Source organism: Arvicanthis niloticus, chromosome 8, assembly GCF_011762505.2.
Source record: "Arvicanthis niloticus isolate mArvNil1 chromosome 8, mArvNil1.pat.X, whole genome shotgun sequence".
Taxonomy (NCBI): domain Eukaryota; kingdom Metazoa; phylum Chordata; class Mammalia; order Rodentia; family Muridae; genus Arvicanthis; species Arvicanthis niloticus.
In genome coordinates, this window is record NC_047665.1 from 68,833,829 (window position 1) to 68,850,235 (window position 16,407).

General features: G+C 40.5%; 1 protein-coding gene across 11 annotated transcripts in view; it reads left to right on the forward strand.

Annotated features, from left to right (window-relative positions):
- The first annotated feature begins 4,150 nt into the window (after nt 1–4,150).
- The window catches only part of Mllt10 (MLLT10 histone lysine methyltransferase DOT1L cofactor), a 137,855-nt gene continuing 125,598 nt past the window's right edge, over nt 4,151–16,407 (forward strand). For 3 of the 11 annotated variants that reach the window (XM_034509680.2, XM_076939549.1, XM_076939551.1), the window contains exons 1-3: nt 4,586–4,682; nt 4,849–5,008; nt 9,654–9,733. In XM_034509680.2, coding sequence (XP_034365571.1) covers nt 4,849–5,008; nt 9,654–9,733 — 240 coding nt within the window. In that variant the 5' untranslated portion in view covers nt 4,586–4,682. Of the gene's footprint in view, nt 4,310–4,393; nt 4,555–4,581; nt 4,683–4,848; nt 5,009–5,136; nt 5,311–9,651; nt 9,734–16,407 lie in introns of those variants that run through there. The other 8 variants (XM_076939547.1, XM_076939550.1, XM_076939552.1 and 5 more) reach the window with 6 other exon arrangements.

A 16,407-nucleotide genomic window follows, 5' to 3' on the forward strand; every position in this document is an offset into this window, starting at 1 on the left:
ATGTGGCCCTTTATCTCCCAAAATGTAAAAATGTAAGGGTATTACATTTTTATTAATATTTATTTTATAGTAAAAGAAACATCTCTGAAGCGAAAGACAAGGTTAAGTAAGGCAAACTCTTAAAGATGCTTAATTTTGGTCTTTGAAAATATTTAAGATTTAGATAACTAGATTTAAATTTGAGAATCACCTCTCTTTCAAAAGTTACATGCATCTAAAAATAATATTAATTATAATTGATTCTAAGAGACTTCTGCAAATACAGTTGTGACTTTTATGTGAAAAGGTGGATATTCAAATGGAGACAGTTTTAAGTCATTTGGTAAATACAGACTCTAACAGGCTCAGAAAGAGAAAAAGTGCATCTTTTCCTTGATATTCTGCATCTAGATTAAAAAACAAAAAGGACAGGAAAACAGAAGGGGACTGTTTGGTAAGAGGAAGATGACCAGGGGAGGGGTGGGGGAGGGGCAGAGGGGACTAGAGACGGTAATGGGGAGTCAATATGAGGAAAGCATATAGATGTATGAATATACCATAATGGAACTCATTATCTTGTACAATATACTAGAAAAATTCTAATATGCCCACTTTTCATGTCTAGTATATTAATTTTAACTATCAGAAACCTTTGAAGATACTGAGTTGGAAAAATTTTGTTAATCATTAGAAATTTAACTTTGATTGTATATGCAAAATAAAGACTTGCTTTATTCTGAAGAATAAATTTCAGACTTCACTCATCTTTTTCAACACCAATGTTGAATGTTAGACAAATGTTTCTGTAGTCTTACTACTTCCAGGGTACTTGCTAGGCCCTTGGTAAGGACTAAGATGAGAAAAAAAAAAATTATCAAGGAAGACTACCATGGCTCATTAGGTGGAACCTTGCAAAAGTCATTAACAGAATTTCAACTGAAAGCATAATTAAAAAGAACTTCCTTTAATAAAATTTGAAGATATGATACATAAGGGTGCCATGTCTAGGGTATGCATCGATAAAGACATAAGAGCTACTTACTGTGAAAAACAAGTTTCAAAACTTATTTTAATTAAAATAGTATACACACATATATGTATATATACATATGATAAAGTGTATACATATATATATATATTTGTGATAAAACTTTTCACAAGACAGGTAAAAGTTTAGGTATCAAATGAATACAATAACTTTTTACTCAAATTTTATCTGAAAGTATATGTGGATCATAAGGAATTGGATTACTATTTTTTTTTTTTAAGTTGTCCAGCTAATTTATTCGTAAGGGCAATATAGCAAAGTGAAGAAGCCAGCTATGGAAAGTATAGTGTTACTACTATAAAAATATTCCCAATGGTATAGAAATATGCCTTAGTTTTTATGCCTTATTACAGAAAATAATCTTAGAATAATAGTTCTAATAGACAGAAGGCAATAAAACTATAGTTTAAAAAGGACACAAATACGAATAAGGATAACCTAGGAACCAAGTACAACTTTAAATATTTATTTCATAGAATCCACTTAGGTAAATGATTATGGAAAAGAAAATTTGAAAAGTTGGTGTCTAGGCTTGAGACCAAAGAAAATTGTAAGAAGATATATTACCATTGAGTGAAAATACATTTTCCCATTATGGTAGGGTTAGAGGTTACATCATAAAATACTTTACTTGAGTTTTTTGTGGTTTGCCTCAGATGATTAGTTTAGAGAAAATAGATGAGCCAGTACCATGTTAGACACTACTATGTGTGGAATATTCCAGACAATAGGCTTTTCGTTTTTTCCTACAGGTACAAGATGTATGTGAGTATTTGGGAAATATGGAATTGGATTTAAATGATAACACTGATATTGAAGTTCTGTTCTAGAAAGATATTCTGTCCGTCACATGGCAACTTAATTTGTATCACTATTTTTTAAAAATGTACTTGAACTTTAGCAATTATGGCAATTCCAAGTTGTACCCATTCTGAGGCTAGAGGATTAGCATAGTTAGCTAAATATTTTTATTATATGTGTCTGCAGTATGAGACTCTACATAACTCATAAAGGACCAATACAGTTTTGTTTCTGCTATATTCCAGGAGTTTCTGGTACACAATGAGTGTTCAGTAAATATTTGCTTAGTGAATAATTCACTGCATATTTGAGCTGCTTTATTCTGTCTGCTATTCTTCCTTTGTACTTGATAGATTATAGAAATATATCAAATATTGTATACACAACAATATCTGGTACTTGAGTAAAAACTAAATGCCCTATAATTCCTAGTGATTTTCCTTATTATGACTCACCATTATAGAGTGTTAAAAATCAGTTTTAAATTCTAGTGTGTCAACATGTATGCATCTATGCATCTTTCACACAATTTCTGCTTTGAATACTATTATTTATATATAAACCTGGTATAAAACTATGCATCTTTCCATTTTTTTAAACACAGTTTTCCATTTTTTTTTGTAAATGTCAAAACTTCATAAAAATGACAGGTTTTTTTGTTTTTTGTTTTGAAGAGCAAGTATTTACCTACATGTATTGGGTACTAAAGAATGAGGTAAGATACTTATCCTTCTTTTCATACACATTAGTTCCATCACAAGAACTAAGCTCCAATGCGTTAAAAATAAAATCAATGTATTTTTAAATTATTCAGTGCATTAAGGCTTGACTTCAGTGTCTGGGAAGTTCCACACTGATTTGCACTAAAATTAGTCTACATTATAAGGCAGAACAGGAATTACACAATGAACTGATCTTCTTTGTATAAGGGTAAAGGTAAAATGTTTGGTACAGTTAAAACAGTATACTTCTGTTTGAATGCTGCCCTAGCTTTGTACACGTCATAGTTATGTTAAGAGCATCATTATAGTTCCAGAAATTTATTACCAAATCCTAAAAATGTCATTTTACTAATCTGTAGTCACCACTTCTAAATGTATTAATATTAAAAGCGAATCTCCAGTTTTGTGTCTTTAGAGTACACTGTGTATCACAAGCTTTGGTAAATTCCCCGTTAGTTTGGATCTCACAAAGCTTTTGAATATATCTGCCCATTGATACTTGTTTGCATTGTGCTGTATCTATTACTATTCTTAGACTTTTAGCAATTATTTTGAAATAGAAAAAGAACAGCCACATTATCTTTTTTGAACATTTTTAAAGTTAATGTATTTTCTGGGAAGTGCTTAGAACTTGGGGCATTTTAGCATCATGTAAGTGCATTTTCCAGACCACATTATATTGTTAATTTCTAATAAACCTCTTTGTACTTGTAATTAACTGAAAGCCATGCAGTTGCCTTGGAACTGTTTGTCATTTAAACAATCTATCCATAATTCCCATTTCATGCTAAACTTTAGTGAATGAACACTTTTTGCTTAAAATCAATATTGGGTGTACATGGAGAAAGGATTAGGGAAATAGTTTTTTTTTTTTGTTTGTTTGTTTTTTTGGTAGCTTAAAAACTACTCAGTATCTAGCTAATTAATCTGCTCACGTTGGTCTAATCTAATCTATATTCTATTTGTGTATGGGAGGAAGCTCCCATATTTTTCCAATTTAAATGACATCACATTTGGAAAGGTAAATTTTGAAAATCAAGCTAGATCAGAGGAATCTTCAATCAAAACTGGGCACCACACTCTTATGCTGTTATTCTTCGGTGACAGGCTAGAACGTGGGTTCCTTCGTCCTACAGCTGCATTTTTCCAGATCACGTTGCTAATGCCACCAACCATTTGTATACCTACCAAGCTACAATGCAGTCTTGGGGCTCCCGCTCACAATATAGCCCAAACACAGGCTTTTTGCCTGTCTGTGTGCTGCACTGTCACTTGCCACGGGGGCCAAGATGGTGCGTAAGTGGGCGGTAGATCTGGTAACACTTCCACTGGGTGAACTTTGGGAAGAATCCAGGACGTGAATTTAATGGGTGGCGAAGCTGCGACAGTCCTGTGAAGTTAGCGCGGCCAACTGCAGGAAGCCATGCTTCATTACACCCTTCATGGAAGCTGGCACCCTCTCCCAACCATTGTTACCCGCGGGCCAGTTCTCGAGGCACAGGCCTTCAGGTAGGTTCCCAGCGCCACGAGCCGCCCCGGGGGCGGCGCCGGCCCCCACCCCACCCCACCGCACCGCACCGCGGCTTCTTCCTCTTGCGCGCCCCGCGCCCGCGAGGGCCGCCCAACGTCCCGGCCCTCGCGCGTCCCAGAGCCCTCCGGTAGACTCACTCCGGCCGCGCTGAGCAGCCGGCTCCGCTCGTCCCCCACCTCCGCACACCTCGGCGCCGCCGAGCGGTGCGGGGGAGGGGAAAGCCTGGAGGTAGGCAGGGGCCAGGGGACGCGGCGGCGCGCACGCAGGCCTCGCCTCTCCGGGCCGCCTCCCTCACGCCGGCCGCAGGGCGGGCCGACGCGTACGCCGGGTGACGCTCGCTCGGAGGAGGAAGCGCAGCCCCTTCCCCTCCCTCGCCGCCCCGGGCCCAGCGGGAGCCCCCCAGTGCGCCTGTGCGGAGGCCTGCTTGATTATGTGTGCCCTCCTCGGGCGGCGGCGTTAGCGGCCGGGTGGAGGTGGGGAGGGAGGACGCCGCGGAGGAGGAGGAGGAGGAGGAGGCGGTGGCGGGGAGGTGGGGGGAGTCTGCAAGGACATGGCTCCTGACTCCTGTGCGGAACGTGAGTGACTGAGCGGCAAAGCCCGAGTGAGCGAGCGGCCGAGCGGGCGGGCGAGCGGGCGGGCGGGGACCGGGCCGGGGACGATCGGTCGGGCTGGCGGGCGGGCGGGCGGGCGGGCGCGGGGGGCTGCGTGTGGGGAGCTCTTGGTGGCTTGCTTGTGTTTGTTAATGGTCCCCCCCAACTCCCTCTTAGATGGTCTCTAGCGACCGGCCCGTGTCACTGGAGGACGAGGTCTCCCATAGTATGAAGGAAATGATTGGAGGCTGTTGCGTTTGCTCAGACGAGAGAGGCTGGGCCGAGAACCCGCTGGTTTATTGCGACGGGCACGGCTGCAGCGTCGCGGTGCATCAAGGTAAACACCCAACCGCCCGCCGGGCCGAACCGGCCCGCTCCCAACCGTCACCGCTCCCCCCCTCCCCCGGCGGCAACTGCCACCGCCGCCCCTCCCCCGGCCCGCCCGCCGCCCCGCCCCGCGCGCAGACCGCGGGAGCCCGGCGAGGTCGCCGCGGGCGCGGGCCGTGCCTCGGCCTGTGGGAGAAAAGTGCGTGTGGCCCGGGCTGTCATGTGATTCGGCGATCACTCAAGTGTCATTTGGTGGCCGCCCGTGTCCGGGCCGGGTCCGCAGAGCCTGCGGCAGCCGCGTCCTGCGCCAGGGTAGGGTGGGAGCGTGCGACCCCGCGTCGGAGTCGCCGTGACGGCGGGGTGGCTTTGAGCACCGGAGGCCTCCTCCCCCTCCCCTGCCAGCTCCGGCCTGCCGCGGTGTGTCAGGAGGAGACTTCCTGTGGTGTGGGACAACCTGCCTCTTAAGAGTTAGGGAGAGAGGGAAGGTGGGCCCTGCCTGCTGCACCCCGAGCTCTCTGGCCACTGGGTGCTTCTGCGAAGTCAGTGGAGGGTGTCCCTGAGGGGGTGCCTGGGCCGAGCCGACCTGAGCTGACGCAGCACAGCCTGGACGTGGTTGGGGTGCCCCCCGCAGACTCGGGAGGTTTAGTTTAGTTTTGGATGTTATCATTGGGTGAATGTTTTGGGTCCCCTCCCCCCCACACTCCCTCCCCCAGAAAAGCTGGGGAACTCTTGAGGATGTTTTTCTGGTTTTTGAAGTTTCTCACTGTCCATTTCAAGTTGTTAGGCGATCCAGGAGGAAAGAGTAGGCAACGTGTTTGGTGACTCACTGTGCAGTCTCCAGCAGACCCACCCTTCCCATTCCCCAAGCTAAAACTGAGTGGTGGAAGGGTTGTGGACTTTTTTGTTTGTTTTGTAGACAGGGTTGTCTCAGTAGCCTTGGTTGTCCTAGAACTTGGCTCTGTAGCCCATACTGACCTCGAGATCAGAGATCCTCCTGCCTCTGCCTCTGCCTCTGGAGTGTTTCAATTAAGGAAGGATGTGTACTGCCTGGGACTTGCTATGTAGCCCAGGCAGGATGCAGACACGGCAACAGTTCTTCTGCCTCTCAAGTATGGGAATTGTAGGTGTGAGCCCCGGCAGGACACAGGCTCTGAGATCTGCCTGCTTCTGCCTCCAGGGTGATCGGGTTAAAGGCAAGTACTATCATTCCTGGAATTTTTGAAAGAGTTTCAGTTAGCCCAGGGTGACCTTGAACTCCCAATACTCAAGCTTCACCTTCCCGGTGTTGGAATTTCAGGCATGCACTATTTCTGGGCTATACCGTGATAATAGGCAAGCACTGATAACCGAGCCAGATCCTGGCCTCCAAAGTTCATTCTTTAAAAGAATTCCCTGGTAGAGTTAGGACATTTAGATAAGTGATGATAATATTGAGACCGTAAGGTAACAGGAACATTTGGTTATTTCTGGTTTCTTTTAAAGGAGAAAGTTACATATTGACACTAATTCCCAGTCTTTGCTAAGATAAGTGCAGAAAGGAGTGAAGATGTATGTTAGTACATTTTACATAATTTCTGTTAGTTTGAATTGTGTGTGTGTTACAGTCTTTAGTTGGGATACCAAATAATGGTGGTTATGACATTCTCATACATATATCCTATTACACTTTATTTAAATATATTTTCCCAGTACTTTTTCCCTTCTGCTTTTCTGTCTTGGGGCAAGGCATAGCTCATGAATTGGATGGTAATTGATGTTTGTTATGAAATATTTTCTTGTCAACACAGAAAATGTACATCTAAATAGTAACTTTTGCCTTCTAGAGGTGTTTCCAAATAAAAGTGTTTTTGGACTTTATATTGTTTCTTTTTTTTTTTTTTTTTTTCTTTTTTTTGGATACATTGTCTCATATAGCCCAAAGTTGGGAATATTAATGAGGCAGGCCTTGAACTCTAAATCTTTCTGCCTCCCACATTATTGCAGATGTGTGTTACTACCCCTCCCCCAAGTCACTGATGCTGTTTTTTGACTGATAGGATATTTTTACTTAGACATACTTAACACAGGTTTAAAAGAGATTAGCCTAGGCATGGTGGCTTATGCCTGTAATTACAACTCTTGGGTCAGGCCGGAGGATTCTTTTGAGTTTGAGGCCAGCCTGGACTACAAATTAAAGATCCATTAAGTATATAGTTCAATTGAAGCAGGTTGGTAGCACACACAAAGCCCTGGACTTAAACTTTATCTTGAAGTAAACCTGGCATGATGGCACATTCCTGTAATCCCAGTATTCTGTAGGATAAAAACCTCAAGTCCCTTCCAGGGGTTGCATAGCAAGTTTGAGGCCAACCTGTGCTTGTGACACTCTTGACCCAACAATAAAACAAAGTTTAGCTTTGGGTATTAAAGAGTTCTGTTGACTTTATTTTGTTTCCCATTATTTTATAACATTTTCAAGTCTTTTCTGAGCAAAATAAAAGTTGAATGTGTTTATAAATTCTCAAAATATGAAAATCTCACCAAATTAAACATGAACATTAAAACCAACCTTTGCAGCTAGTGAGGTGGCTGAGTGGGTTAAAGGCACCTGCCACCATGCCTACCCAATTTGATTGCTGAGACTCATGGTGGAAGGAGAGAACTGCTGAAAGTTGTCCTCTGACCTCTGCTGCTCACCTAGGCACACAGTCATCCCCACAGCACACACAGGAGACATGGGACAAATTGGTTTGGTTTTATTTCTTGAGGTAGGGTTTCTCTGTGCAGCTCTGGTTGTCCTGGCATTCTCTGCAGACCAGGCTGGCCACCTGGTCTGGATTAAAAGTTTATGTCACTACTGCCCAACTAAAACTTTTTTTTTTTTTTGAAGTTGCTAAACAAAACATCAAATCAAACCTTCTCTTTCCTCACATTTGTATGCTGAGGATCAAACTCAGGATTTTGTGCATGTTAGGCAAATATTTTACCATTGAGCTGCTGCAGTAGCCATATCCCTCAGATTTTATAGACAGGGTTTCACTGTAACCCAGCCTGTCCTCTTTCCACTTCCTGAGTGCTGGGATTACATTGTGTGCTACCATGCCCAGCTTAAAAAGACAAAACTAGGTTGGGCTGGTGAGATAGTTAAGTTGCTGTTGCCAAGCCTAATGACTTGAGTTCAGGCTTTGGATCTACAGAGTGGAGGGAAGGAAGAGACTCCTGAAAGTGGATTTCCACATGTGTATGTGGTAGAAACTTACATACACAATAAATAATGTAATACAATAGTTTTATTGAAAATGAGGCTGTGAATTAGGTATGTGAGACTGAGAATACCTGGTGGGTATGCAATATAAATATATATATATTAGTTTTCTTTTTAATAGTTGTATTAAGATAGAATTACATACTGTTTAGTTCAGCTGTTTGGAGTATATAGCCCAGTGGTTTCTAGTATTGTCACAGAGTTGTACAAACACTATCATAGTCTGTTTTAGATCCTTTCATCACCCTAATAAAAACCTTGGATCCATTAGAGGTCATTTCCTGTTTCTCCCTGGTTCCCACATATCTAGATAACTACAACTTTGTCTATTGATTTGCCTTTTTGGATATTTCTTTTTTTTTTTTTTTTTTTTTTTTTGGTATGGATTAGACTCCAGTCCTTGAACATGCTTGTGCTCTGTCCTAAACTATCACTTTATTCTCTTGATACAGTATCAAGTAGCCTGGGCTGGCTTTGAATTGCTATGTGGTGGTGGTTGACCTTCAACTTGTGATCCTCCTACCTCTATTTCCTGAGTGCTGGCATTATAGTCTTGCTCCAACAGGCCTGGATTTATGTGGTGCTGGAGATGACACAGAGCTTCATGCATGCTATGCAATGCTATATTCTACCTGCTAAGCTACACCCTAGCAACCCACAACCCACAAAGTATTTTATTTTAGTATATTTTGTTTTGTCTGTTGATCATCTTATTTTTGTTTTTAATTTGTTTTTGTTGTTTGTGTGCTTGTAGTCCCAGCACTTTAAGAGGCTAAGACAGGATATAGTCAGGCTAAGACAGAATATAGTCAGTGAAATCAATCCTATCTCAAAGCAACAGAAAACAATTGGTACTTAGCCTATAGGGAAAGGAATGAATTAATGATTTTCTGATTTATTCTGTACATAACTTGTGTTAAGTTTTATCGCTGAGCCATCTCTCCAGCCCAAAGACAGTTTCTATGCAGTTCATAGTGACTTAAAACTCATGGTCATTTTGCTTTAGCCTGTAGAGTTTTCTGGTTATAGTTGTGTGCTACCACACTAAACACTTTGGACTTTAGCAGAAATAACCCATAAGGTTGAATTTTATTTTTATTTGTTTATTTTGAGACAGGTTTTTCTGGATCCTTGGCTGCCCTGGAACTCATTCTGTAGACCAGGCTGGCTTCAAATTCAGAGACATCCACCTGCCTCTGCCTTCCAAGTGCTGGGAAGGTTGAATTTTAAAATTTTATTATAATTTTACTTTTTATTAAGTAACCACTAAACACTATTTAAAATAATTTCTTAAGACAAGTTGTTGAAAAGTGAGAGGTAGTTGATAGGTTTATAAAGATTGTTTTGCTTTAGTTTTCAAATATAAATATTTTGTTTTTAAATTTAAACATATTTTTTTGTTTCCCAACAGCTTGCTATGGCATTGTTCAAGTACCTACTGGACCATGGTTTTGTAGGAAATGTGAATCTCAGGAGAGAGCAGCCAGAGTGGTAAGGACTGTTTATTAAACAATAAAATGCTTAAGTAGTTTAGGATGCTAAGTATTAAATACTGACTTCAGGTTTTAACTGACTTTGTAAAATTTGAAAAACAAGCGTGTGTGTGTGTGTGTGTGTGTGTGTGTGTGTGTACTTGGAAAATTAGACATAGGAAATTATATTCAATTTTTATTTAATTTCAGAGCTGAGGGTTGAGCTCAGGCCCCTGTGCATACTAGGCAAACATTATACCACTGAATTATGTCTTCAGCACTGTACCCAGGGTCTCTACAAGAGCTGTGTAGCTGGTATTTCTGCTAGGTTTAGTAAGTGTGGGGAAAAAAACTTTAGGGGCATAGATAGTCATTTTTATTACTATATCTATGCTGTGGTTTGAATATTCCTCGTTTTCAAATGTCTTAACATTTTTTGACAAAGCTACAAGAAGCTTTAACTCAGCTGGTCACCTTTTAGTACTTTGTTAACTTTTTGTGAAATAAAGGAGGCTTATTTTTTGGTTGGAAGAGGTTTTTTTGTTTTTCTTCACCAATTAAGCTTAGTGGAAATACCAGTAGAAAGATGCAATTTCTATTAATGATAGTTTCTTTCAATGTTGACTAGAGAGTCTGGCCTGAAATCAGAAACCAGACATTTCAATTTCTTTTACTAGGCATATAGCAAAAGTAGAAGTTTTAATTTTGCCTTCAGTGATTCTGGGTGTATAGACATTATCGCCCAGTAGCTTCTATAGTGATTCTCAGTTGATTATGTGAGAATCCATTGTAGCAGAATTATAGTTAATTATTGTAATGTTAATTAGCAAATGGAGGATGAAGTCAATCATGCAAATTTCAAAGACTTTTAGGATTGTAGTTTAGCTGGTATAATGCTTGCTTAATGTGCATGCAGGTCACAAGTTCCACCCTAACAGTGCATTAAGATGGGTCAGAAGTTCAAAGTTTTCCTTGGCTGTGTAGTTCTAGTTTGAGACTAACCTGGCCTTCAAGAGAGCCTTGTCTGGGGAAAAAAAAAGTTGTTTTTAAGACTTGAAATATGGAAAGCCTACTTTTTGACTTTTTCTCATTGTTGGATATTCTCTTTAGGGTGGATAAGTCTCTGAGCAAATGAAATTCTGCTTGAATTACCGGTAAACTCTAGTGAAGTTAGGAGGCCAAGGTGGGGCAGGTGCAATGTGTTAAAGATGAGAAGAGCTCAGACAACAGTCCAGGAAGGTAGAGACTCAGTGAGAGGGAAGCCTGGTGGGATGTGGTGGGACGCCTCAGATGCCACTTGTTTGTTTCTATTTCTTTATTTTATGGGAATGATCAAAATGCCACGGTAAATACAGTAGTTATATTGGGAGCATGTTTTATTTTATTTACATTGGTGGGATGTGGGAATCCATTTAAAAACAGCATAGTTCTTAAATTCCTGCAGTGACAATGATGAAACTGAAGCTGGCATCTAAACTTGTATAGTGAAAGCAGGGCGTTTTATTACAGGATACAGAATCAAGAACTTGAATTGGGACAGGAACTTGAACTGGTCCTGCTATTTCTCTGTAGTGCCTGTTTCATTCTTTATCTTTGTGAAAATTGTCTCTGCTACAGAGTGGTTTGTACTTCTCCAAGTGTTTAACTGTGTACCAGATACTGTATTAAATATTTGACACCCATTACTCTACTCTATTTGTTGAATTGCTGAGGTAGTTTTCATTTTGTAGATTAGGAAGAAGCTATAGTTTTAAGGGAAAAAATATTGAGAATTGCAGTCTGGGCAGCCATTAAGCTGCTTTTCCCTTTTTCTATCTCTTACTGTGGAGAGATGACTGACTATATCTCAGCTCCTCTTCATCTTTCTGGCCTCTGAATCTCTTTTTTGAGATAGGTCCTACTGTGGAGCCCTTGCTTCAAACTCTGGCTCAAACTGTTGAGATTGGTGAGGGCTACCATACCTAGGTAGCATGTGGCTTTAAAAAAAAACCAACTTTTGGATATTTTAAAAAACGTGTGTGTGTGTGTGTGTGTGTGTGTGTGTGTGTAAAAGAGTGAGTATGGAGGGAGGTGTGAATATATGTGTGTGTCAAGGAGTGTGGTTTTTGAGGACAGCCATTGGATGTCAGTCCCACCTTTCGAATTCTTTAAGGCAGGTTCTTGGCAGAGCATAATGATGGCACATGGTTTTAATCCCAGCACTCAGGAGGCAGAGGCAGCTGGATGGATCTCTGTGAGGCCAACCTGGTAATATAGCAAGTTCCAGGATAGTCAGAATTGCATAGACCCTGTCTCAAAAACCTAAAAATAAAAGAAAAAAGAGAGAGAGAGAGATAGTTTCTTGATTCTGTATAAGCAAGCTAGTTGACCTGTGAGCTGATTCCCAACTCTAGTTTCCTATTTTTGTAGAGGGTTGCTAGGCATACAGGTAGGTGCTTGCACTACTGAGTCTGCCTTTTATGTGGGTTCTGGGTATCTGAACTCAGGTGGTCAGGGCTGATGTGCAGTACTGCTGGCACCCACAGTATATTTGAGTTTTCTCTCCAGCCTGTACCTCCTGTCTTGAGAGCCTGAAATCTCATTCTGAATTTTATACCCTTGTGGCAAAAATTGCCTCAAACTGGTTTGACTTAGGTGAGGTGCCTTTTAAGGTCAAGTTGCTCAGATATGGTTAGGGCACTGTGGATTAGAGATAGTTCACTTATCAGAAAAGGAAGAGTTGTGAACTGGCTGTAAGTATATTGACAGCTACTGGATCATCATGATCTGGAAAGAAAGCAGCATGTTCAGAATTTTTTTTTTTTTTTTTTTGATAGTATGTATAATGCAGTTAAGAGGACATTAGACATGAAGAGATAAATAATGATAGTGTCAGGTGTAGGGCTTTAAAGGAAGGGCATAGGAATCCACAGAGAACATCTTAAAAAAGAATAATAGGTGACTCAGTGATAGCAAGATCAATGACTCCGGAATGGTTTTACCATCAATAAGGCAGGGACTGTAGCTCTCTGCTGTAGAATGCGCTTCACAAGCATAAGGCCTATGTTTAATTCTCAGAAACTCCCACAACTTCCCCAAAGTAATAGCAGTAGTAGAAGAAGAGTAGGTAGAAGAGAGCAAATGAAAACTAAATACAGGGTCTGTCAGATGGTGGAGATGGCTCCTTGGGTAAGTGGGCTTGCCACCAAGACTGGTAACCTAAGTTCCATCCTGGGACACAAACACACACACACACACACACACACACACACACACACACACACACACGCACAGCACTAGGAAACAAAAAGAAATGCAAAATGGAAAGGTAGAAAGAGCTGGTATGTTTATCATGGAGAAACAGGCCTGTTTGATTCCGTAGCATTCTAGAGGTGGGGAGGATTTTGAGTTGGAAGGTGGCTTGGATAGCTGTTTCCAAAAAAACAAATGAAAAAAGGAAAAAAGTCAGACCTGGTGGCTTATGCTTGTAATCCCAGCACTGGGGATGGAGGATTGCCATGAGTTTGGGGCAGTCTGGTCTCTGTAAAGTGAGACTCCATCTCAAAACACCACAAACAACAAAACTCACCAAGCAGCAATAAAAACCCGAACAAAAAACCCAAAAGACCCAAGTCAGACAACAGAATCCAAACAAAACTCCCACTCCTTGTGACTGAGAATGACCTAAGGTTTTGGTTTCTTTAATATATATATATTCTTTAATATATATATATATATATGTTATATATATATATATTTCTTTAATATATATATATTTCTTTAATATATATATATGTGTGTGTGTGTGTGTGTGTGTGTGTGTGTGTATAATTATTATTATTATTTTTGTTTTTTTCGAGACAGGATTTCTCTGTGTAGCCCTGGCTGTCCTGGAACTCACTCTGTAGACCAGGCTGGCCTCGAACTCATAAATCTGCCTGCCTCTGCCTCCCAAGGGCTGGGATTAAAGGTGCCACCTCTGCCTGGCTCTTTAATATTTTAAAAAAAGTATTAAAAGTTTTTTAAAAATGTGTCAGGCCTGGGCTGGAGTTAAAGACATTTGAGCTGCATGATGTGGGTGCTGGGAACTGAACATACAAGAGCAAGCATGTATTCTTAACCAGTATTGTTCCCATTGGTAACTAAACATCTCTCTAGCTACCTAAAGTAAAAAAATAATTTTCATAATTGAAGCAAGGCTCGGGTTGACTGAAAACTCATTGTACAGCTGAGGATGATCTGATTCTACCTCCAAAGTGCTGATATGGCCTGTTAATATAGACTAGTTAATATAGATTTATTTTATATTTTAATTTTTATTATATATATATTTGTGGTCCCTGTGGATTTGAACACTGAGTAGCTGGTGCCAACAGAAGCTAGTGGTGCCGGATTCTCTGGAGCTAAGTTACAGCAGCGAATAAGCCTGTTGTGGGTGCTAAGAAGCAGACCCTGGTCCTCCACTGGAGCACTATAGCACTAAGACGTCTATTAAGCCCTTAACATAGATTATTAATAGGCAGATTTATTTTCTACACGAAGTTATTGAGACCCTGTTTTAAGCATACTCCCCAAAAGGGGGGGGGGAGGGGAAGGGTCAAAAGTAAAAGAATTTTCTTTCGTTTTCTTCTTTGAGACAGGGTTTCCTTTGTGTAGCCCTGGGTATCCTAGAATTAGCTGTAGACTAGGCTGGCCTCAGACTCACAGAGATCCTCCTGTCTTTGCCTCCCAAGGGCTAGTATTAAAGCATGTACCACCACTGCCTGGCTTAAATTTTATAAACTTACTCTCTTTTAGGTCATCTATGTTCAGTATTTATTTGCATTATTATATATACACATTAATGGGTGTATGTATAATTTGTGTTGTTTTACAGGAATGGTGTATGCCTGTGTATTAAATTTTAAAAAATGCTGGTGATTAAACCCAAGGCCATTGACGTGCTAAGCAAACCCTTTACCATTGAGCTACAGCTACAACCTTGCCCCATGTGAGACTTGAACTCCTGGGCCCTTGACCTTCCTGAGTAGCTGTGCCAACAGGCAGGGTGATGCTGTACTTTGTTTATTCGTTTTCTCTTGCAGTGCTGGGGATTGAACCCAGGTCCTTACTGTCTGACCCTTTAGCTACACTCCTAGCCCGTTTTCCTTTAAAATGAAGTTAATTTAAGTTTAATTGTGTGTGTGTGTGTGTGTGTGTGTGTAGGGTTACTGTAATAAGAAGGCTCTAATAGTGTTTTTGTATTTAAGCATTTCATTATTTTGCTTTTGTGTGTTAGATTGAATTCTAGGATAATATCTATTAGCTAGAGGTAAGATTTCCTTTGAGTCTGTCTTCTGGTATGTTTCAGTGGACAGTTAGCAGCCTGTTTTCTTCAAGGCTTGGCCTTTTTCATTTGAGGGGAACATTGTTTAAGAGACAATGGTGGCTGATAACTGTAGTCTCAGCACTTTGGAGGCTGAGGCAGGTGGGTCGAGGTCTGTCTGGTGGCACTGCATAGTGAGTTCCTTGGGTTACAGAGTGAGACTCTGAATTCAAAAAGGAAAAAAAAAATGTACTATCTTCTTTATGTTTTCAAATATTGCTACTTCATTACATTTTTTTTCTGTAACTAAAAATTCATTTTTCATGTCTTTTATTTATTTTTTATGGATATATTATGGAAGCTGGCTCTCTTCATATTTATACTTATTGTTTATCTAATGAATTAATTTTCTAACTTAAGCATCTGTAGAACACTACTTTTTTTCATTCATACTTTTGAGAAGATGGATTTATTTCTAGTTTTTGATATGTAACTTCTTTTATGGTATCTTATTGTCTTAGAAATAGTAAAGTTTCTCAAGTTATTTTTAATTTTTATTTATTTTTTTTGTTTTGTTTTGTGAGACAGGGTTTCACTGTGCCCCTGACTGGTCTAGCACTTGTATTAACTGTGAACTTACAGCCTTGGCCTCCTGGGTACTGTGATTAAAGAATGAATCATCACGTCTGACTTTTTTTTTTTTTTTTTTTTTTTTGTCTTTGAAAAGACTTACTTGTGTGTGAAAAGTCCTGAGTGCATTTATGTCTGTGTATCATGTATGTGAAGTGCCCATGGAAGCCAGATGATGGCATTGTATCCTCTGGGACTGGAGTTTCAGACTGTTGTGAGCTGGCGTGGGTGCTGGGTCCCTGAGTACATGAGTGTTATGTACTCTAGCATTCCCCCACCCTGCCCCAGGTTTCCATGAGAAGCCTTGGCTACAGGAGGCCCTGTCTCAGAAAACAAAAATTGTTTGGGTTGGAGAGGTGGCTCAGCAGTTCCGAGTGTATTTTGTTTTTGTAGACGTCTTGGGCTTTGTTCTCAGTGCTCCTTGCTTTACTCAACATACTTATGTTATCCTTTAATATGCTTCATAATAGTAAGCCTCCAGACTGTACTCTTAAAGTTGAGCCCATTTGATGAGTTGAATAAAACCAAGGTTCTGTTAGTAGAAAGGAGGAAATGGATTTGGGGTTGTAATAGGCTGTCACATTTTGTTTGCCTGAAGGGATTCATTGTTCCAGGTCAGTGTTTTATTTATCGTTTCTTAGTTTTTTTTTCTTTTTTTTTTTTTCTTTTTTTTTTTTGTTTTTGTTTTTTTTTTTTTTTTTTTTTTTTTTTTTTTTTTTTTTTTTAGAATTTTATTGTTTGTATGTGTGCTTGCAACACACCGAGGTTCCATGTTTGTC